We start from the raw sequence: 23,088 nt of genomic DNA, 5'->3' as shown, positions 1-23,088 counted from the left end.
TTAAGCTAGTCATATATAAGTTATATGATAGACAACCTGTTACAAATATACTTAGAGCTTCATATGAAACTATCTTGCATTTACACATGGACAACTTGAAATCCGATTAACATATGAAAATTACTGACACTAAGAACATTAATCTTAGTTGGGCACACATGGAGAATTTTATGTTCGATCGGCCTTCGCCCAACTGATCTTGTGTTAAAAGTTTTATATAAGGCTAAGTGCTTTTATGCTCGCTCGAGCTTTGTTCGGTCGAGCGTACAAAGAGAGCCTTACGTTCGATCGGCCTTCGCCCGGCCAATCATATGTTCAGAATTATATATAAGGCTAAGTGCCTTTATTCTCGTCGGGGCTTTGCTTTGTCGAGTGCACATAGAGAGCCTTACGTTCAATCGGTCTTCGCCCGACCGATTGTATGTTAAGAGTTATATATAAGGCTAAGTGCATTTATGCTCGTCTGGGCTTTGCCTAGTCGAGCACACATAGAGAGCCTTACGTTCGATCTGCCTTCGCCCGGTCAATCGTATGTTAAGAGTTATATATAATGCTAAGTGTCTTTATGCTCGTTGGGGCTTTGCCCAGTCGAGTGCACATAGAGAGCCTTACGTTCGATCGGTCTTTGCCCGACCGATCGTATGTTAAGAGTTATACATAAGGCTAAGTAAGTGCCTTTATGCTTGCTGGGGCTTTTCCCGGTCGAGCGCACATAGAGAGTTTTACGTTTAATCGGCCTTCACTCAACTAATCGTATGCTAAGAGTTATATATAAGGCTAAGTGTCTTTATGCTCACCCGGGCTTGCTCGGTTGAGCACACATAGAGAGCCTTTCGTTCGATTGGCCTTCACCCGACCAATCGTATGTTAAGAGTTATATATAAAGCTAACTGCCTTTATGCTCGCCCGAGCTTTGCCCAGTTGAGCACACATAGAGAGTCTTACGTCCGATCGGCCTTCGCCCGACCGATCGCATGTTAAGAATACATAAAGCCTGAACAACCTTTCGTCTGGTCGAACTCTTCTAATCCGACTGACCATTAATTGCCCAAGCGCCATATTTCTCATTTTCATCATAAAACCTTAGAGTTCTTATATTCTACCAAGCTTGCGACCGATCGACCCTATACGAGTGTTCTGCTTTGGAGTTACGCAGACAAGATTTAAGGACTCTGAGGCCAGGCGATTAATAGAACCAAATAACAAATACCACTCTATCTCCACTTTGACCACCACCTTATCTTGACTTTGATATCCACATCATATCCTGAACCCACTCATCATAACTCATATCACTAGCCTCCCCTTCAAGTCTAGTTGAAGGAGGTGCAACTGACTGACTGGACTCAAGTTCTGCTCTCGTTTACTCCTCTGTGATTATAAATGCTGCTTCTTTTCTAAGACCATTTATTTTTTGTTGACCCCCTAATCCTGAGAGAAAGATGTTTTAACTTCCCAGAAGATCAAATGCTATTAACATCCAAATTCCTCTTTTTAAAAAGGAGAGCATAACGTTAACCACTATATATTTCCTTCGACTTTCCTTAACCAAAATTCTCCGTTACAAATGGCCTCTAACTTTGTAGCTGATGCACTCCAACAGCTTTGTCAACAAGTGGACCAACTGCATCTACTGCTTGCTTAAAAAGAGATGGCCCTGGAAGAAGCGCTAGAGACTAAAGATTTACAGTGTACATTGGGGAAGGACATAGAAGAACTTTTGCTCTCCGCAAAGTCTCAGGCCTGTGCCGAGATAGCTTTAAAGGAGAAAACCTATGCAAACTTTGAAAGTTAGCACCAGGCTATGCTTTTATTGAAGGATAAACATGCCTATTCCATGGCCCTTGCGTTTGAAGAGGTGAAGGCCAAGGATGAGGTGATTGTGCAACAACAACAAAACTTACAATTAACTAAGGAGGAATTGAAATAAGCTCATGCTATAATTGAAAAAGAATGAGAAAAGACAAGACAGACAGTGTTAGTATTTATCCCTAAGAGTTAATTATGAGATGATTAGACTTTTTGGGTTACTCATTGAGTTAGACTCAAATGAATTCACTCATTGAATTGAGTCTAATTCGAATTAGACGCATTGGATTAATGAGTTAAACTCATTGGGTTATTGAATTAATGGTTAATCCAATATAATAATGCAACCCATTAAGAGGAATTCAAAGAAACAAAAAACCCTTGGTATTCATTGGATGAATATAAATAGGGTTTTTGATTAGATTTTTCATTAGAGATAAAAAGGTGTGACTCTTGAGCTTCTTCTTCTTCTTTCTCCTTCTTCTTCATGATCGGCTGAACCTCCATGTGTGCCTAGCACTATAGTGGTGGTTCTTCTCCAAATCGTGAGTTCTTGAGATAATGGAATGTATTCGTGTGGATACCATAGAGGTGTGAATACTTGATTGTGCTGAGATCTGCATCCAAAGAAAAGTTACTGTCGGCATTCCGAAGGGCACACAACAAAGGTATAAATCTCATTAAATTAGTATAAGTGTTTTTCTCCTTCGCACGAATCTTCTGGAGAGGATCTAGTTTATTTTTCACTGCGCTTTCTACGTGTTTAGCGCGTTAGATCCCAACAGACATAGCATCTATGCTCTAAATGTCGTGCTAGTGGCGAGCACTAAAAGGGAAGTTCAACCATCTTAGCAACTTTTATATCTTTAATAATCATGAGTGTAAGAGAATTTGGAGGGATAATTAAATGTATTTCTGTAGGTTAATCTTATCACATATTAATGAAGTTCAAAACTGGCCAAATTCTAGTTCTTATTCTTGCTCGCTTGTTTTTCCTTAAAGCCCTCTTACAGTTCGTGTTTTTGTTCGTGCCTCACACACTTAGTAATTTATTCGAAAATGGTTTATGCTTTGCTAATTCTAGTACCAAGGATGTACGAAAAGGTGATTTTGGATACCCAATGCTTCGCCTATCACATCCCTTATAAAGTCTTATCCATGGGTGCATGTTGTTGCGGTTGCAAGGTTGTAAACATAGTCCCATATTGGAAACATATGGGAAAGATCATGGGTTTATAAGAGAAAAATATCTCCATTGGCATGAGGCCTTTTGAGTATAGCCCAAGAGCAAAACCATGAGGGCTTAGGCCCAAAGTGGACAATATCATGTTATTGTGGAGATATCTAAATTCTTTTCGATCCTACAATTAGTATCAGAGCCCGAACTGCCAGAAGGTTTAACCGCCGACTGTGCACAAGAGCTATGGTCTGATTGAGCCATGTGGGTACAATATTGACCTCGAACAAAGAAAGTGGGGGCTCCTATGTTCGGATCAAGAGGACCAGACACCAGGCAGGAAGTCCTAGTTGCGACTAGGCAAGGAAGTCCTAGTAGGTCGGGTGGACCGAGGGGCAGGAAGACCTGGTGGGTCGAGGATCAGACGTGGGATGCCTATGGTCCTTTGTTTGAGGGGGGATTGTTGCGGTTGCAAGGTTGCAAACACATATTGGAAACACATGGGAAAGATCATGGGTTTATAAGAGAAAAATATCTCCATTGGCATGAGGCCTTTTGGGTAGAGCCCAAGAGCAAAACCATGAGGGCTTAGGCCCAAAGTGGACAATATCATGTTATTGTGGAGATATCTAAATTCTTTTCGATCCTACACATGCCACGTAATTCTTCGCGACGCCTGCTGACATCCCTCTCCTCGTGAAGTACAATGGCATGCTCGTTTAACTTTGCAAATTAACGATCCTCCTTATATGCGCCATTTCAATCTAACGATGGTGCATGAACTGCTTCCTATAAAACCCTAGACCACACTGACTTTTCACATATTGCTTCCCCTCTTCTTTGCTCTATTCCTCCCAATGATCTTCCTTCTTTTGCATTTCTTGTTTCTCAAACTTCAGAACACTCAGTAAGTGGTCCACCTTTAGGCTAGGTTTCCTTTTATTATGGACTAGGATTCCTTTGCTCCCTAGTATTTCTCTATTCCTTCCAGTTTCGATGCTTTTGATCAAGGACATCTTTATTCCAAATATGGAATACCTCATGGGTATCAAATTCATCTTCTTTCCCACGGATAGTGCCAAACTTGATCCTGTCTAAAGGCTATGAGATGACGCGCTGGCTCCGATGGATGGTTGGTCGAAGAATAATGAGCTTCTCGAGATCTGAAAGAATAACTCCTCAACGATCCTATGTACAATCAGATGAGCCAACAAAGTATTAGTGACCTAAGACTGGGGTGAGAATTCCTTGCTAGGCCCTTCAGCGCTCAAGTCAGTCTCCTCTCTTGAAAGTGGAAGAAGAACAGTAGAGCAAGTGCTAAAAAGTAAGACTTCAGATGCAAATGTTTATGTTTGCCTACCTTGCTAGCGAAGAGGATTCTTCTTTTTATACCACCTCATATAACCTCTGCGATCATGACTCGGTTTGTTAGAGTTCGTTAAGTGATGGAAGAAAGTACAACCTGAGTGTTTCATGATAATTCTGAAGAATCTTTTTTCTACTCACAGATGTACCTCTTTTGTCATTTATGCTCTGCACCATTACTGAAGTTGTTGAAGGAGAACACTGTTATAACCGACTCATTAGTGGAAAACCAATTAGTTTTTACAGAAGATTTCAAGGGAATATTCCTCGATAATTATGACAGGCTGCCAAAATATTGTTTGTTGTTTGCCTGCTGAATATATCTCGACCAGTCATTGAGCCGACCAGATATTTAGAATGTCTTCTACTGAAGGTATCTCGGCCAGTCATTAAGCTGGTCGTATATAAATTATATGATAGACAACTTGATGCGAATATATTTAGAGCTCTATATGAAACTATCTTACATTTACACCTAGACAACTTGAAATCTGATTAACACATGAAAGTTAATGACACTGAGAACATTATGTTGGTCCCTTTGTAGAGGCCGGCAAGAGGGGAGGGGTGAATTACCCTGAAAAATAAATTCGACCTTTCTCAGATTTTCAACTAAATAAATAGCACTTGTAATTAAAACAGAAAGAGACGAAAAAAAAGACACAAAAGAATTACTTGGTTTGCAATCAGAGGATTGCTAATTCAAGGAAAGTATGTCGCACTATCTGACGATCTCCTTCGGGTAGAGCAGCCTCTTTACAACGTTGACAGTACAAAAGAAAATGTAGAACTGAAAGAACTGGATTACAAGTGAGTTATACTAACTGTGAAAATCAGTGCTATATTTATAGCACTGTTCAGGGTCCCCCGAAGGGTTCCGGACGCCCTGGGGGGGGATAAAACTTTATCCCCTTCGCATGGATCGTTATTTGACCGTGATCTGGATAAAAGATTGGTCCAGGCGCTCGGAAGGGTTCTGGGTGATGTGCGTAAATATTATGATCATTTATGTATGTTTTAATGCATATTCACTTACTTTACACGTGTATATTCTTTGCATGATCATCTCTTTTATCATGTACTCATCATATATACTCTTTTGTTCGGATATTTGCTCTTTGTTTAATTTTGTGTTGACAGAGACAACTTTCGGAGCAAAAATAGCGATTGTCGACGCATCGGAACGAGCCAGAGAATACGACCGTGCAACCTCACACGTCCATGTGGCCAAATATGAGAGGAGAAGTGCACGGCCGTGCAACCCTTGCATGGTCATGCGACCAACCCAGAGGCAGATCAGAGCATGGTCGTGCATACTTGCACGACCGTGTCCCCCATGACTGAAGCCAAGCAAGGAACAGGCGTGCAACCCTGCACGATCGTGCCCAGGAACCGAGCCCGAAGCTCACACGGTCGTGCCAATTGGCACGGCTGTGCAATGCGGCCAGAGAAAAGAAAGGGCACGGTCGTGCCATCCTTACACGGTCGTGCCGCTGCAGCCGTGCCCTAGCGTATAAAAGGGTTTTAACCCTTTTCCTCAAGGAGGGAGAGCCGGGAAGCGAGCCATTAGAGAGAGAATCGACTTGGTGCCATTCCACGCCGTCCAACACCTCCGTCCAACGATCCTTCATCACCATATCAACTCTAGAAGCAAAGGATTGGATCCGAAGATCACTCGTCATCGTTGGATAAGCGTCTTTTCTCTTTCTCTCTTCTTGTTTGAGAATTGTATGCTTAACATTATGTCTTCGGGGTTTTATCCGACGTCTATGGAGTACATTCCTTGTTTTAGGATGAGGGAGTAGTTGTGGATTGGTTTGATGTAAACTCATACTTTTGCCTCTATTTCATTGGATGATTTCACTTACTTTGTTTCGATCACTTGATCTCTATATCGTGTTAATTGATTATGTAGGAATTGCTTATCTCGTAGAGAGAATTGTTGGAGCAATCCCAATGGTCCGTGAGACCATGTGTTTTGGTGTTTGGGCAAAGGGTTTAAGTTAGGTTCACCCTTGTTATTTGATATGTGTACTTGAGTTGTACAGGACTGCAGGATACACATGAGACTCAGGTTGACGACTTCGGATCCGGTGAAGGATGACATTGGGGACTAGTCGCGGGCTTGTATGCATCTGAGGGACCGTGGACAAGGCAGCAAGGACAAGGGCCGAGGGAAGCGACTTCGAGGCATACGCGAAGGATGACATTAGGGACGAGCTGCGGGCTTGCATGCATTCGAGGGACGAGAGCCAAAGAGGAAGTAGGCTTGAAGGCAAAAGGTCAAGGCTGCGAAGGAAGCGTCAAATGAGTCGTAAGGGTGATGGTCCGAGTGCTGTGAGAGAATATACTCGGTACCAGTCGATTGCATGTTTCATTAGTCGACTGGTTCAGTCGACTGGGCAGTCCACTGGGAGTGAATAGAATGCTTCTGTTCGCTCAACCAGTGTGGAGCATTTGATTACTAATTTTAGCAGTCGACTGGTATCGAGCCGTTGGGATGTAACGGTCGAATTTCCATAGAGGGCAGTCGATTGGTAGGCGGGGTTTTCAACCCGCGGCCTATATAACCAAAGTTTGAAAGCTTTGTTAGAGTTGACGAAATAGAGGTGGTTAATCTCTATTAGTAGTCTACCTGTGCCCTAGCTTGTAAAGAGTCCTTGGTGAGGGTTGTGGTGAGGTTTCTCCATCCACAAGGAGCTACGTGAGTTAGCCGGAGGTCTTCCGGGTCCACCGACGGATAGGGATCGCCCACCTCAAGGACACGCCGTGGAGTAGGAGCTTTATCTCCGAACCACGTAAATGATCGTGTAGCTTGGTTTGCATTCTTTCTTGTCTTTAGTTTAATTTCCTTTAGCTTGTTTGTTTTGTATATTCCGCTACACATACTAACAAGTGTAGGAAGATCAATCGATTTGGGGGCGCCGTCTATCCAACCCCCCTTCAAGTCGGCCATCCGATCACCAACAAGTGGTATCAGAGCGAAGGCCGCAACTTCACCGGACTAATCACCAAGAAGAGCAAATACAAGAAGATGACCAGCTTGATTGAACCTCCAAAGTTTGAAGGAGGAAGCCTTGGGGACATCACTTATTGGATGATGAAGATGGAGATCTTCTTCGACACAGATTGGAACACCATGATGATGGTAAATGAACCGTTCGAAGTCCTGAAGGATAAGAAAGGGAAGAAACTCCGACCGTGATATTGGACGGAAGAGTAAACCTCACGGTCAAAGGCAAATTCAAAGGTAATATCGATTTTAATTGATATTTTGCCTAATAACTTGATGAGTCGTGTAGTTGACTATGAGAACGCCCACGATTTGTGGAGCAAGATAAAGAAGGTTCCATGGGAAGAACCTTTGTCTACACAAGAGGAGGAAAAATCCGAAGAAACGGATGAAGAAGCTCAAGTAGAGAAGAACCAATCGGATGTGGAGACTAATTCAACATCAAAAGAAGAAGAGGAAGTAAGTTTGGTTACATTTGAGGAAAAGGATGAAGAAAGACCATCCACAAGTGTGGATGAGGAAGATATATCATCTACATCCTCAAAGGTTGAAGAAGAATCTAAGACAAGTGAAGAAGAAATCTTGGAAGAAGTCAACCTAGTGAGCACCTCCACCGGAGCAAAGTCAAAAAATCACATTGTGTGCTTCGGATGCAATGAAAGGGGACACTACAAAAGTAGATATCCAATGGGTAAGAAGGTAACTCCTAAACCCACTCAAATTATTTTAGATACTAATTTGGGTTGTAGGAATGATGGTGCCAAGAAGAAGAAGGAGAAGAAGCACATTAGATGCTTCACTTGTGGTGAAATATGGCACTACCACACTAAATGCCCAAGGAAGAGAGAGATAAAAAAGTTGGGGCATTTAAGGATTTGGGAAAAGAAGTGGAGGAAGAATAAAAGCTCATGTCAAGGGGAAGCTCCAAAGGTAAAAGGTAAGGTAAACCCTAATTTAAATTTGAAGTCAAATTTAAATTCCTCCATGCATGTTAGGAAAAATAATGTTAATCATTATATGCTCATGCAAAATTTTGGTTTCAAATATCATGATAGGAATAGGGTAATTATAGATCAAAACCCTAGGAGACCCATTCATGAAAAATTTAGAAATGGTAGACCTAAGGAGACCCAAGACATTAATCCCAAGAAGGGGAGACATATGCCTAGAAAGGGTAGGTTTAGGAATGTTCAATTTAGACAAATTAACTCTAGGGTTAGGAACCTATAAAAGGAGAATCAAGCCTTAAGGGGAAATCTTGATAAGTTAGAACAATTCCTTAAGAGATTCAATGTTGGATCTAAGGAATTAAATATGGTGTTGGGTAGCCAAAGACCCAACCATGATAAATCGGGCTTGGGATACCGATCTAGTCCTTCCAAAGCTAAGGGAAAGTCTTATGCTAGGGTTGCATATGACTATAGCAAGGAGAAGCCAATAAATGGCAAGGGAAAGTCATTTAAAGGTAAAGAAAAATTAACCAAGGACAAAATGTCCAAGGTTAAGAAAGTTAGGTTTGTAGGCCAAGTGTCACCGTAGGTGTACCGATGTGGCCTAGCCATTATGGATGAGTCACCTAGGGAGGTGGCTAAGGTTAAGAGCTCTAGGGGGAGCTCTAAGAGTCAAGTTGAGACCCATGGAAAATGGATCTCAAGTGGATACTATTTGGGAGTCTAGATTGGGTCATGAAATGTGCCAAGTGGTTTGGAGACGGACTTGAGTCTCAAACCTAGGGTTTTGGCACAATTGAGTTGAGTTTCATGCTTAAAAATATGACATTGGGGTTATATAGCATGATAATTGGTTTTGGATGTATAAATCTCATATAAGCCAATGCTAGGGATGCGTTGTGGGTTAGTATGGGTAAATACATCAAGAGGAAGACAAAACTAGGACTTTAGGTCAAGGTTCAATTGAATCATTTAGCTAGTTTTGAATTTTGTGTCAATCTTGGGATTGGTAATAAATACATTTTTGAATGTATTTTTCCCAAGTAGACATGGGTAAAACATACCACTCCACAAAATTTGAGGATTTTTGAAGGTATGTAGATTTAATGGTGCATTTTTGAAAGTGGGTCAAAAATACTTAAAAGGACCGAAACGGTGTGCCAGTCGACTGGTACAGTTATCAGTTGACTGGTAACAGTGAAAATTGAGCACAGAATGGTTCTGTGTGCTGTTTCGATGAGACCAGTCGACTAGGGCAGTCGACTGATACCAGGCTGATTCTGTTTTCAACCTTGGTTTGTGACCGAGTCAGCTCATATATGTGTATGAGATTCATGGGAGATGAATACACGAGTTTAGGGTCAATTTGGATGACAAGTTTTCAACAATTGAGATATTGTTGAAAACCTTTTGGATGTTAGGCAAAGGGAGAGAAGTAAAGTTTAGTTGGAGAAACCTTAGTGCTTTTGCGTAGAGGGAGCCTTGTAGGTTCTTAAATAGCCCTGTGGTAAAATTCCTAGCTCAATGAGGAGTTTAGGTGTAGGGGGAGCCTTGTGATAGCTTTAAATGCATGTTGCATTGGTTTTGATTCGGCGTTGTAAGTCCAAGTGTGTAGCCTTGGTATCGTAAGTCCATTCGGCGTTGTAAGTCTAAGTGTTACAGCCTTGGCATCGTAAGTCCATTCGGCAGTGTAAGTCCAAGTGTGTAGCCTTGGCAACGTAAGTCCATTTGCTTTAGCATGTTTATTTGCAATTATGTTTTCCCTAACTTAAACGTATTGTCAAATATCAAAAAGGGGGAGATTTTTGGAGCAATCCCAATGGTCCGTGGGACCATGTATTTTGGTGTTTGGGCAAAGGGTTTAAGTTAGGTTCATCCTTGTTATTTGATATGTGTACTTGAGTTGTGCAAGACTGCAGGATACACATGAGACTCAGGTTGACGGCTTCAGGTCCGGTGAAAGATGGCATTGGGGACGAGCCGCGGGCTTGTATGCATCTGAGGGACCATGGTCAAGGCAGCAAGGACAAGGGCCGAGGGAAGCGACTTCGAGGCATACACGAAGGATGACATTTGGGATGAGCCGCGGGCTTGCATGCATCCGAGGGACGAGAGCCAAAGAGGAAGTAGGCTTGAAGGCAAAAGGTCAAGGCTGCGAAGGAAGCGTCAAATGAGTCGTAAGGGTGAGGGTCTGAGTGCTGTGAGAGAATGTACTCGGTACCAGTCGACTGCATGTTTCATCAGTCGACTGGTTCAGTCAACTGGGCAGTTGACTGGGAGTGAACAGAATACTTCTGTTCGCTCAACCAGTGTGAAACAGTCGACTGGTACGCAGTGGCTGGGGGGCGCTCATGAAAAAAAGTTTGGATGAAGCACAAGAAATAATCCATATGGTGGTATCAAATCTCAGCGAGTGGTCGGGACAAGATGTGCTAAACTTATCTCTACACCCGATCGAAGCAGGAGAGGATATGGGAGTGCCGATGGATGAAAACAAGTTAAGTCACACAAGGAATGAGGTTTAGGAAGAATTAAAGGAATCCATCAGTGTGCGGTGCAGGGATGTACAAAAAATGTTTCCTTGGTGTGGAGAGGTCTTATTAAAATTGTCAGGAGGGTTGATATCTACCTCAGCATCATTTATGGAGGAGGACTTGGATGATGATGATGATATTGAGAGAATGACTCAAGAAATTGAGAGGGTGCTAGAAGAAGTCGTGGTAAATGAGGAAATACGACTATTATAACAAGAACCAGCCAAGTTATGATTATGGTTTTGAGATGAAAGCTCTGAGTATGGAGAAGGTAGATATGCTATGAAATTATGGTTTTGAGTCTCTTACAACAAGTTATGATTGCTTACCAAGTTGCATGAACATTGGTACTAATATCAGTCAAAATCTATTGATGAATATAAAAAGCTCCGATCGGACCCATTCAAATTCCTATAGATTTCTGAAGTGACTAGAGTTTATATGTGCCCAAAAATATTAGCTTGAAATAATTAATAGCTGTGATCAGAAATTTTTAAACTTTGACTTTAAAACAATTGACATATGCTTATAACTTATTGTAGGAATGTCAGAATCAGACATGGATATTATAAATACCTTCATTGCATTATTCTCTTTTATTATATGCCAATTTTTTTTAAAAATCCAAATCTCTTGGGTTTCAGTTAAAATCCATTGATAGACCTAGACAACTCCGATTAAATTCATTCCAATTCCTATAGATTTCTACAGTGCTCTAGAGTCTAAATGCCCTTATTAAATTTTTTAAAAAATATATAGTTTAACACACTAACACTGTTGTGGTGCTGGTCTTTAAAAACTAGCACCAATGTGGTGTTTGTCTCTTAAAACTAGCACCAACGTGGTGCTAGTCTTTAGAAATTAGTATCACCGTGGTACTGGTGTAGGGTTTAAGTTGTGGTGTTAATATATGATTTTTATAAATTAGCACCCTAGTGATTGTTGTATGTATGTAAATGAGAGAGAAATATTTAATATAATTTAAGAGGAAAAAGAAAGGTGGAGAGTTGTATGTAAATGAGCCCGAAAAGAGATAAAAAAAAAATTTAAGTTGTCAAAGGGGTAAAATGGAAAACATATGTACCCTTGGACAATCATAATATTAGGTGTGCTTTTTGGACAATCCCAAATATTGGGTAAGCATTTTAAAAAATTATGGATGATTTATAAAGGACACCGTGACGAAAAAGGTTTAATAGTATTGAAGGTTTAATACTATTGAAAATTATCAGTAATTTTTTTTTATAAAATCTTAAATATTTAAATAAAAAACATAAATTTTAAATTAATATTATTTTTAAAAAAATATTGGTCAAAATCAAATTTAAAAAATCAAATAAAAGGGATTTAAAAAATAAAAAGGGTTAAGTATTTTATAAAGGACATTGGGCAACTACAAAGGTACAATAAAATTTTTGTATTAATATCCAGATTCCTCAAATCAAAGTAACCATAAACTTCAACTAAATGAACAAAAAATTTTATAATAAAAAAAATCAGAAATAAAATTTTACACGATCTGTTCTTCCTCTGTTCATTCCACAATCTCTTCGATCGTGCTCAGCCTCTGCCTGTAATTCAACCGCCGTTGCCTGACCTGACTCTGCTTCATCGCCGGCATCTTCTCCTCCTTCTTCTCATAAGGCGAATTCGATCCGTAATAACGCTCGTCGCCGCCATCAAAATCAGTATAAAATCCAAATTCCTTCTCGTTCACAGCTTCCTTAAGTGCGGCTCGCCGCCCCGCTAACTCCGCCGCCACCGGCATCACCCTCGAGCTCCCTTGCGTCTCCGTTCACCGGAGCCGGAAGCATACGCCGAGAGCGCCACGCTCGCCCGCACCGCGAGCGCCGCCATGTCAGAACCAGAGAGCGGGTACTCGAGCTTGGAAAGCGGGAGGAGGAAGTAGAGATGGCCCGGCCGGAGCGGGTCGGCGGCGGTCAAAGCTGGGATTTTGGCGTTGCAGTAGAGCTCGTCGGAGCTGCAGATGAAGGAATTCGATATGCGTTGGACGGATAGGGCGTCGCGGACCTTGGTCTCGGCGGGGTACTCCAGCAAGAAGCCGTCGGCTGTGATGACTTTAGCCGTCAGAGGGTATCGATGGTCCTCGGAACCTCCGTCGGCGGTGGCGGCGGAGGAGGAGGAGGAGGAGGAGAAGCAGGATCCCATGAGTCAAGTTGAAATGGAGGAGATCCGAGATTGGGATTGACATTTATAGACGAAGGATGAGGTGTATGAAGTCGTCAGTGTTGGAATTGGGTCATCAATGACGATAGATTTTGAGGGTCTCTCACTAGATATGGGAAACTTTCATCCCACCCCCTATAGTTCGTCGTCGTTTACATAATGCCTTTAAATGTTGAAGATGCTGAAATGGCTAGATATTAGGGATAATAATTTTATCCGAATTCGATGGAAGATCTGACATTTGACCCCGAATAGAAGAGGGTATAGATTAACTATCAATATCTGATACCTGATACGAATACCCGATTAAATAATATATATACATATATTAAATAAAATTTTCTTTTTTTTAAAATTAACTTACTATTTTTGTTATATTAAGAGGAGATTATATAGATATTTAATCTATTTTTTAATTATATATATATATATCTATTTAATATGTTATTAATTTTAATATATTTTTGTTGAATAATAATAGTTGGATAGAAAGAAGAAAAATTATAATATAGAAGATATTTGATCATTAATAAGTATGAATATAACTATTAGAGATCTTATACCCAATGACTATAGAGAAGAAGGATATAAAATCTGACTCAAATTCAATCCTGATCTATTATTATCCCTACTTAAAAAATAAGACCAAAATATAATTGGACCATAAAGATAATATCACTCATTCAACTAGTTCAGTATTGCTGATTCCGAGACAAGACCAAAAGATAGTATCACTCATTCAACGAATTTAGTATGGCTGGTAGTCTTTTGTACGGAAAATATTAGATATAGTATGGAAAATGTTAGATATCGTATGCATTTTACATCTATTAAAAATTTGATCCTAAAATATATTAAATAAATATTCATTGGGACAACATCAACTTATAACTGACAATAGATAAAATAGTACTATGGAAAAAATAATCCTATATTAATATTGATGGCGTAACTATGCATTCCAAAGAAAAAAAATAGTTTTACCACCCAACATTACTGTTCGAACGGTATTATCCTAGATAACACTATAATTAATTACACTAAACCTCCCCTAACTATTTTGATTTTGCCATTTATATGAGGAAGCTTCCGAATGTTTGATGCTTAAACATTATAACATGACAATTTAGTCATTAAAAATTGAAAATGAGAAGAATGGCAAATTATGGGGAGTGGTTGAGTGATTTTAGAAGTTTGAGGGGATTTTGAAAAATAATAGGACTTGATGTGACATTGTGACGTGTATATTTTTGGATGACTTACTTATTTTAGTTCATTCTTTAAAAATAATAATAATAATAATAATAATAATAAAAATAATAATAATAATTGATTTAGATCCATAAAATTTTTTTTCGATCATCAAAGTAAATTAGGAGACATATACGATGATCAATTTAAAAGTTCAATATCTATTAATTACACCTCATTTGAAGAAATTTTTTTTATAACTATATTATAGTTAGAGATCAAATTGTGAATATTTTTATGACAATTCTAATATTCTAAAAAAATATAATAATTTTGAAAATTATTTTAATATTATAATATTAAAATAAATAAAAAAAAACATATGATGATATTTATATTTGAATGACAACTTAAATAGTACTGCTGCATCATGTCCCGGGATATTATTTTTATTTTTACTTTAATTCCTTCTCGGCCAAGCACAAGGCGGATAGTTTTTATTAAATTAAAAATCCAAAACAAATCAAAACGTTGACTGGTCCACACGAAGTCATCACGCCGCTTCTTTTTTCACGGGAAAGAATAAATTCATTTTTTAACAGTCAATTAGACGACATAAATGATTAACACAGCACGAGGGACTCATAAAATAAAATTAAAATTTTTAATTAGATTTACTCTAAAAAATAATATATATATATTTTTTTAAAAAATTCGGAGCATTGTTTTTTGTTTAAAAATTTTTATAAGTCTTTCATCTAGATTCTAAGTGTTCTTGTAATAAATAATTTTGAAGAAAACACAATAAAATTTAGGGCAATACTAAATGGTCAAAATTTGACCAGTTAGAATTCATGCATGTATGCATGCAGGGGCGAAGCAAGGATATTAATTTAGTGTAGGCGGGGTCACTCATGCTACTTGACAAGGCAATAATGTGATAGTCTCATGAGCGACTGCTGCCCCACCCAGCAACGATGCAGGGTGTATCTAACCATTGTACGACCAATATCACAAGCCTAACCCATGGTGTTTGAGTAAGCTCCGAGCTTGAGACTATCTATGGCAGTTTCTAACTTGTCTTCCAGTTTTAAAAACTTTTTTGGTTCATTTATAATATGAGCTATGGATCTACCATTTTAGTTTTTTTTTTAAATCTTTTTTGGCTTTCCCTTCACAACGTGTAATGTTGTAATTTATTGTTCAGTGTGGATAATTTTTAATGGGAGCTTAGCTTTCCCTTCACAACGTGTAATGTTGTGTTATGTGGTCCAGTGTGGGCAACTGCCCACACTGGGCCTACGTTGGCTCCGCCCCTGTATGCATGTACAAAGGTATTTTAGTAATATCATATGCATATATTAATTACATGCATGTATATACATGTATTATGATTGGACGATAGAGAATTCTAGCTGACCAATTCTAGCCAATAAAATTTACTCTAAAATTCATAGTACTCGGAGAAGCAAAAGTCGCTGGCCAGAAAATATCATTGGAAAGAAGTCACTGTATCCGACGACAATCACCACAAAGAAGAAGTTATTATCCTAAAGAAGATCACCACGTTAGAACATTCTTCAATTTCTATAAATCAAATCTCACTTAATGGATGTTCTCCTTTGCCGATTGCTTCGATTGGCTCCAACTAACTCTCTTGTCCTTCCCTTCCAATCACTTGGACGCATATTTACATAAGAAGATTAAGTCTAATTGCACTTAAAGGAGGAAGAGGAAGAGGAACGGGCGTCCTCTCCTCTTTTCAATATGTGGATTCAGGTGTCACATTTAATATTTTCCACTTGTCCAAATTAATCCATAAAAAGACATCTAATCACAAAAACTGTATAAGTTACATACACTATATTATAAGCAAGTCACAAAGACTAGAGAAAAACACTAATTAGTCACAAAAAATCGAGTAAGAATATTCAATCCATATTTTAGGGAAAATAGTTTGTGCGACATCAAAGACACTGAGCAATTATTACTAAAAAAATTGTTACACCTTACATAGCTGCTCTATAGAACAAATTAGATTAGGAAAAATAGTTTGCCCCCAGGGCGTAACACAGATGGTGGACGTATGACATCTCTGGCATAATGGCCAGGGGATAATTCTCAGGAATTGATGACCTGAGGTTTACCCCACCATGTGCCTATGGCCTGTGTATTTGCATTTATCTCCCTCCATATACATGGGGCCGACACTAGGGGGTCGCTAAGGTAGCGGATCTATCTTTTTTTTTTCTATAAAATAATTCAGAAACATCAATAATTTACATTTACCCCAGATTAAATCATTTATATCATTATGAACATCTTTAATCCATCATAATGACTATTATGTCGAGACCATATTCAACATTTCCAATTCAATATAATCATTCACAATTACATTTTATATACTGAATAAAAATGTAACTAGTGCCAGTGAATAAATGTCAAAGATGTAAACCAATCTTAATTTTCCTTTTTAGCTAGAATCTATTCATTTTAATCAATTGCATTCCTAGTTATACTCTATAGACTAAATCATCCATAGCCAATAGAAAACATGCTAAAACAACAGTCACTGATCTGAACTTCAAGTAGATAGCTAAATAGTTACTTAGGATAAGATTGAGATTAACTTATAATCTCAAGCATCTCATATAGTAGAGAAGCAGAGATCTATTCTTCTACTACCCTTAATGTCGTCATAACACGTGGTATGAATCACATGTTATTCTCTTTACTAAAACGAGAGCATGTTTTTCTCTAAATTGAACATCGTATAAATTTTGATCTAAACATACCTAATGTCTAATCCTGAATTCAACATATGAATTCCAATATGGTTTTAAGCAAATTTAGTAAATGGTGGGTACATTTACTCTGATCACTATATAAATAATCTCATTTTGACACAATTATCAAGAATACCTTAACTTATGGACATGTCTCTATTCACAACTACATAAGTTGTCCTATAAATAACGGTCTTATCTCTATTTATACTTAACAAATAGGGATGATTGTCCATATGAGCATTATACAAATATAACAAAGATTTATACAGTGACTAGATCATGACATTTTCATATATCTAATTATCTTTACAATATGTTACATTCTTCGAAGTCCCAAAGACTTCACATGTCGTTGAAATGATTCTTTAGTTTTAGGCTTAGTAAAAGGATCTACAAGCATATAATGTGTAGGGATGTACTCAAGAACTATCTTTTTTTTTTCAACAATATCCCTTAAAAAATTATACTTAATTTCTATATGCTTGTCTTTGTTGTGATATTTGGGATCTTTTGAAAAAGCTATAGTAGCTTAACTATCATAGTACACTGTAACATGACTCCCACTGTCCTCAGCAATCTTCAGATGCTTAAAGAACCTTCTCAACCAAATAGCTTCTTACACAGCCGTTGCACAAGCCACATACTCAGCTTTCATTATCGACAACGCTACACAAGTATGTTTCTTGCTATTCCATGAGATGACGCCACTATTAAGCAAGAAGGTATAGCCAAATGTAGATTTTCTGTCATTAAAGTTCCTCGCCTAATTTGCATCTGTATAGCAACTCAAGGTCATATTTGATCCTTGGAAATAGAGACAATAATTCACTGTTCCTTTGAGATATCTAAATATCCTCTTCACCGCTTTCTAGTATCTCGATCCTGTGTTTGAATGGAAACGACTAACTAAGCCAACATCATAGCTTATATCAGGATGAGTACACAACATAGTGTACATTAAACTACCAATAGCATATACATATGAAAATTTTCCATTTTGGCTATTTCTTCAGGAGTCTTAGGATACATATTTTTTCTCAGAACAGTACCTCTCACTGCAGGTGTTTGTTCAATATTACAATCTGACATATTAAAGTGTGGTAGCATCTTAATGATATAAGCCTCTTGAGACAAACTCAAAAGTTTTTTCATTCGATCTTTAATTATCTTTACTCCTAAGATGTACTCAACTTCTCTCATGTTAGAACCCGGGGTAGTTTTTTGTGGTCAACCAAATTCAGTTAGGTCATGCTCTATTTGATCCTTGTGTCTAAGTGTGTAGGAGCTTAGGAACACAAGAAGTTGAGCAAAAATGCAGCTAGCAAGAAGGATGATACGAGGGAGAGTCGACGAGCTCTGTGCATTCGAGAGACTAGGTGTTGTGGAAGAGTACACCGGTGGACGAGAAGAACATGCATGACATTCAAGGGGCGAGAAGCCGGGGAGGAAACTTACTCGAGGAGAAGGTCGGAAGATGGGTACAGGTGAGCCCAATTCTGGATGGATGAAATCACCTAGATGATCAGAGCAGTAAAAGAGCAAAGGGTGTGCTGTAAGAGCTGCTAGAGGTGCCTTCAACAGAGTTGAAGGTACCCCCATGCTTCTTTGTGGAAGGCGCCTTCCATGGCTAGAAAGCACCTTCGATGAATAATACGAAGGCGCCTTCCAGCCTTTGAAGGTGCCTTCTGATAGTTATTAGCCACGAATAAGCTTTATCCTCAGCAAATAAAGTTTATTTGATGGAAGACGTCTTGAACCTCTTTGGAGGCGCCATCAAGCTATGGATAGGATTTTTTTAAGAGCTATAAAAAGGCCATGGAGCTAGGAAATATTCAATAATTTTGGTATTCGTTTCCTAGCAACTTTCTGAGCGTTCAAAGTGTATAAAAGGCTTCTCCGCCTTTAATGAAGGAGATTTACTAGTGCTTTTTTCAACACCTTGGATTAACAACCATCTAGGTTGTAACCAAGTAAACCTTTGTCCTTTCACCTATTCTTTATTTTATTGGTTGTTCAATTATTGTTATTATAATTGTTATCATGCTGCTAATCTATGTTGAAAGATAAAGAAAGGTTTTTCCATTTTTAATTTATAGGTAATTCACCCCTCTCCTCTTGTCGGCCACATGGGGGGGGGGGGGGGGGTATATAATAATAAGATGACAACCATTCCTTTTTTCCTTTCTTAGGTAAATACAATGATCCTCATTGATCATTTCGAAATCATAAGACAAAATGACTTCATTAAATCTTATGTTTCATTGTCTTGACGCTTGCTTTAGTCTATATCTTAAGTCTACATAATATATTCTTTTGGCCTTCAGTAATATAACATTCTGGTTGTGCCATATAGATTTTCTCGTCAAGATTACCATTAAGGAAAGCCATTTTTACATCCATCTGATGTAATTCCATGTCAAATTGTGCTATTATAGTTATGATGACACGTATTGACACAAACTTCACAACTGGGGAGAATGTCTTTTCAAAATTAATACCCTCCATTTGGATATATCGTTTTGCAACTAAATAAGCTTTGTATCGATTAATCGATCCATCAGCTTTCCTCTTAATTTTGAAAATTCACTTATTCCCAATAGCCCTTCGACCCGAAGGAATACCGACTAAATCCTAAACTTGATTATTTTTCATTGACTCCATTTCCTCATTCATTGTAATTTTCCATTCTTTTCTAACTAAGCATCTCAAAGCTTCCTCAACTGTTCAAGGTTCCTCATCTTCAACTGGGAGAATTATCAATATCTCATTCCAAATATCAAACATTCTCCGAGGAATAATCTAACGACTACTTCTTCGTAGGTTAGATTGTTGAGAAACTAACTCATTTAGTGGTAAATCACTTCCACTCAGTTAACTAGATTTAGACATCTCTCGTGATACCTGATTTGTTAATAAAGGAACATTATTCTCCTCCTCTATCGCAAATAGAGGAATTATCTTATTAACTTCACCTCATGTTGGGAACTCAGTTTCGAGAAAAGTAGCATATCTTGATTCTATTTCAGAGATGATTCCATCTTGTCGTTCACTAATGAAGACATAACCCTTAGAAGTCTTAAAATATCTTATAAAGATACACTTCTTACCTTTGGATCCTAATTTTCATATTCATGAGTATTATTATGAACATAGGTAGCTGACCCCCAAGGTATCAGATTATTCAAATTTAATTTTTTGCCCGTCCAACGTTTATATAAGGTAAATGGAACTGACTTTGAAGACACTTTGTTAAGTATATAGGCTGCAACTAATAATGCATCTCCCCAATAGTAGATCGGCAAATTAGCCCGCGCCATCATAGATCTAACCATTTCAAGAAGAATCCTATTTCTTCTTTCAGCTACCCCATTTTACTATAGAGTTCTATGGATAGTTAGCTGTATAATAATCCCTTTATCATTACACATTATCTTGAATTGATCAAAGAAAGATTCACCTCTACCGTCAGTGTGCAAGGTTTTAACTTTACGTTTCAATTGATTCTCAATTTCATTCAAGTAATGATTGAAGTAATCTAATGCTTTAGATTTGTGAGAAATCAAATGCACATGACCAAAACGTGTGAAGTCATCAATAAATGTAATGAAATTCAAACTCTCATTTTAGCCTTTACATTTATTGGATCACAAATATCCAAATGAATTAATTACAATGATGATTCATCCCTAATAGCCTTGTCAAATGATTTTTTAGTTGCTTTTCTAGCAAGATAATGCTCACATATAGATAAGTTAATCTTAGCATGAGCACCTAATAGGCCCTATATAGCTAATCTATTCATTTGTTCTTATCCTCTATGTCCCTGTCTAGCATGCTAAACTTCATCATTAATATTAGCATCACTAGTAAGAGCAATGTTTGAATAATAACCATCATTTCCATAATTATTATTTGATTCTACATCAAGAATCATGAAACTATTTGTTATATAACCTGTTGGTCTTTTACGACCGGCAAGAGGGGGTGAATTGCCCTACACAAAATAAAATAAGAAAGACCTTTCTCAACTAGATCGAGCTTTATCAATTACACACTTAAATAAAATATAAAGCAATAAAACAAATACGAGACAAATGAATTTTTTACTTGGTTGACAATTAGAGGATTGTTACTCCAAGGAATGTAAGCTCACTATCAAGATCTCCTTCTCGAACAGAACGTCGGAGGCGGAGAAGCCTCATACACGGAAATTAAGCTCGTAAACTAAAAACATAACTAGAATTAAAGTACAGAGTGTGTTATTTTGAAAGGAGAAGACCAAGACTTTATTTATAGCCCACTGGTCAAAACTGACCGTTGCTAATGTGGCATGGTCCAGGTGCTTGGAAGAGCTTCGGGTGCTTAGGTGTGGATAAAAATTTATCCATGTCGCAATGGCTACGCAAAGGTTGAAAGATAAAATCTTATCTGGTTCGGGTACCTGGAACAGCTCCGGACGCCTAAACCGCCTTCGAGCAAGGGCACCTTGACGAGGTGCCTCAGCTGGACCAGATTGGTCCGAGCGCCCGGAGTACCTCTGGACGTCTAGAACAGAAAGTCAACTCTATGTTGACTTTATGTCCGGGTCTTCCGCTCTGGCTCGGCTCGCTTGGGTGATTTCGACCATCCGGAGTAGGGCTTACCCAAATCCATTTTCCAGCCTTCTCGAGCAAAATTCCGCTTCGGCTTCTCGTTCCTCAGAAACGTCATGCGCTTCTTTCTCGTTCACCACGTACTCTTTCGCAGCGCCTCATCCCTCGAACGCACTAAGCCTGTCGATTATCTCCCGTGCTGTCCTTCTTGCTAGCTGTGTCTTTTGCTCTACTTTTTGTGCTCCTAAGTTTCTGCACACTTAGACATAATGCATCAAAAGATAACAGGACCTAACTTGACTCAGTTGATTATATCAAAACTACCACAGGGTATTTACATAACCATTCCCAATTAACACAGAGTTAATGTAAAATTCTACACAATGACTATAAAAGTTTATACAATAACCTAAATTAAGAAGACAAGCAATGGAAACTAGATTCCATCGAATCTCAGGAGTGTAGAGGATATCATGAAGAAACAAGGTACGCCCACCACATAGATTTAGTTTGCAAGTGCCAACATTTTTTACTTCAATCCTTGTATTGTTTCCCACATATATTTATTTGTTGTCAACTGGTACCCGACGGTACTCCACATATATAGTTCGATCATGTGCTATATGGTTTGTCTCTCCTGAATCTATAATCCACAAAGAATAAGAATTAGCTAACAATGCTAAACTTGCAACATAATGCTCATGGAAATAAGATGAAGATGGATTACCTTTTTTGACTCAGTGCAATCACGAGCCAAAATGCCCCTTTTTGCCACAGTTATAGCAAGCCAGCTTGCTCTTAGGTTTTTGTCTATATTTCTTTCCTTTTTTCTTAATTTGGTTTTGCCTAGCAACAACACTAGCTTCTTTTCCTTTTCCCTTTCCTTTCTTAAACCATCTTTTCTTATTCTTGGAACTAAAACCTTCAGCTACAAAAGCTTGGCCAGAAATCCTTGCAGATTCTATTCTCTCCGCCTCCAGTTCAACATGCTGTGAGACATTAGTAAAAGTCTTGATGCTTTCACTCTGAATCAGATTCTGTTTCATCATTTCCCAAGAATAAGGAAGGGAGCGGATGACTTTCTGAACCTGTTGTTTATTGGTCAACTCATGACGGCAGCGTTTAAGTCCCGAATCATATTTGTCATTTTCCTTAGATGTTGGGCCATGGTAATATTCGAGCACTTTTTATAGCTGTTAAGCTTAATTGTCAGCCAATGAAGCTTACATAGACTTATTCCCCTGTACTTCTCTCTAAGGGCTACCTAGATAGCATGAGCTTATGGTAATGACTCATACTCAAATACCAGGTCATGCACCATTGAACTAATCAATATTCCCTAGCAGTGGAGTCCTTACTTTTCCATGCCTTATAGGCATCCAGGTCACGTCTATTATGTGTTGTTGAACCATCAACCGGTTCTTCCATGAACTAATTTACAGTCTCTAGTGTTGGATCGATGAGTTTCGCTAGAGGGG

General features: G+C 38.5%; 1 protein-coding gene across 1 annotated transcript; it reads right to left on the bottom strand.

Moving 5' to 3' along the window:
- Positions 1-12,615: 12,615 nt before the first annotated feature.
- On the bottom strand, positions 12,616-13,017 carry LOC121990788. The gene has a single exon (XM_042544856.1). The coding sequence runs from the start codon at positions 13,015-13,017 to the stop codon at positions 12,616-12,618; it is 402 nt and encodes a 133-aa protein (XP_042400790.1).
- Between the last annotated feature and the right edge of the window lie 10,071 nt (positions 13,018-23,088).

Source organism: Zingiber officinale, chromosome 6B (genome assembly GCF_018446385.1).
Source record: "Zingiber officinale cultivar Zhangliang chromosome 6B, Zo_v1.1, whole genome shotgun sequence".
In the NCBI taxonomy this organism is placed as follows: Eukaryota; Viridiplantae; Streptophyta; class Magnoliopsida; order Zingiberales; family Zingiberaceae; genus Zingiber; species Zingiber officinale.
This window is presented reverse-complemented; position numbering and strand designations above follow the sequence as displayed.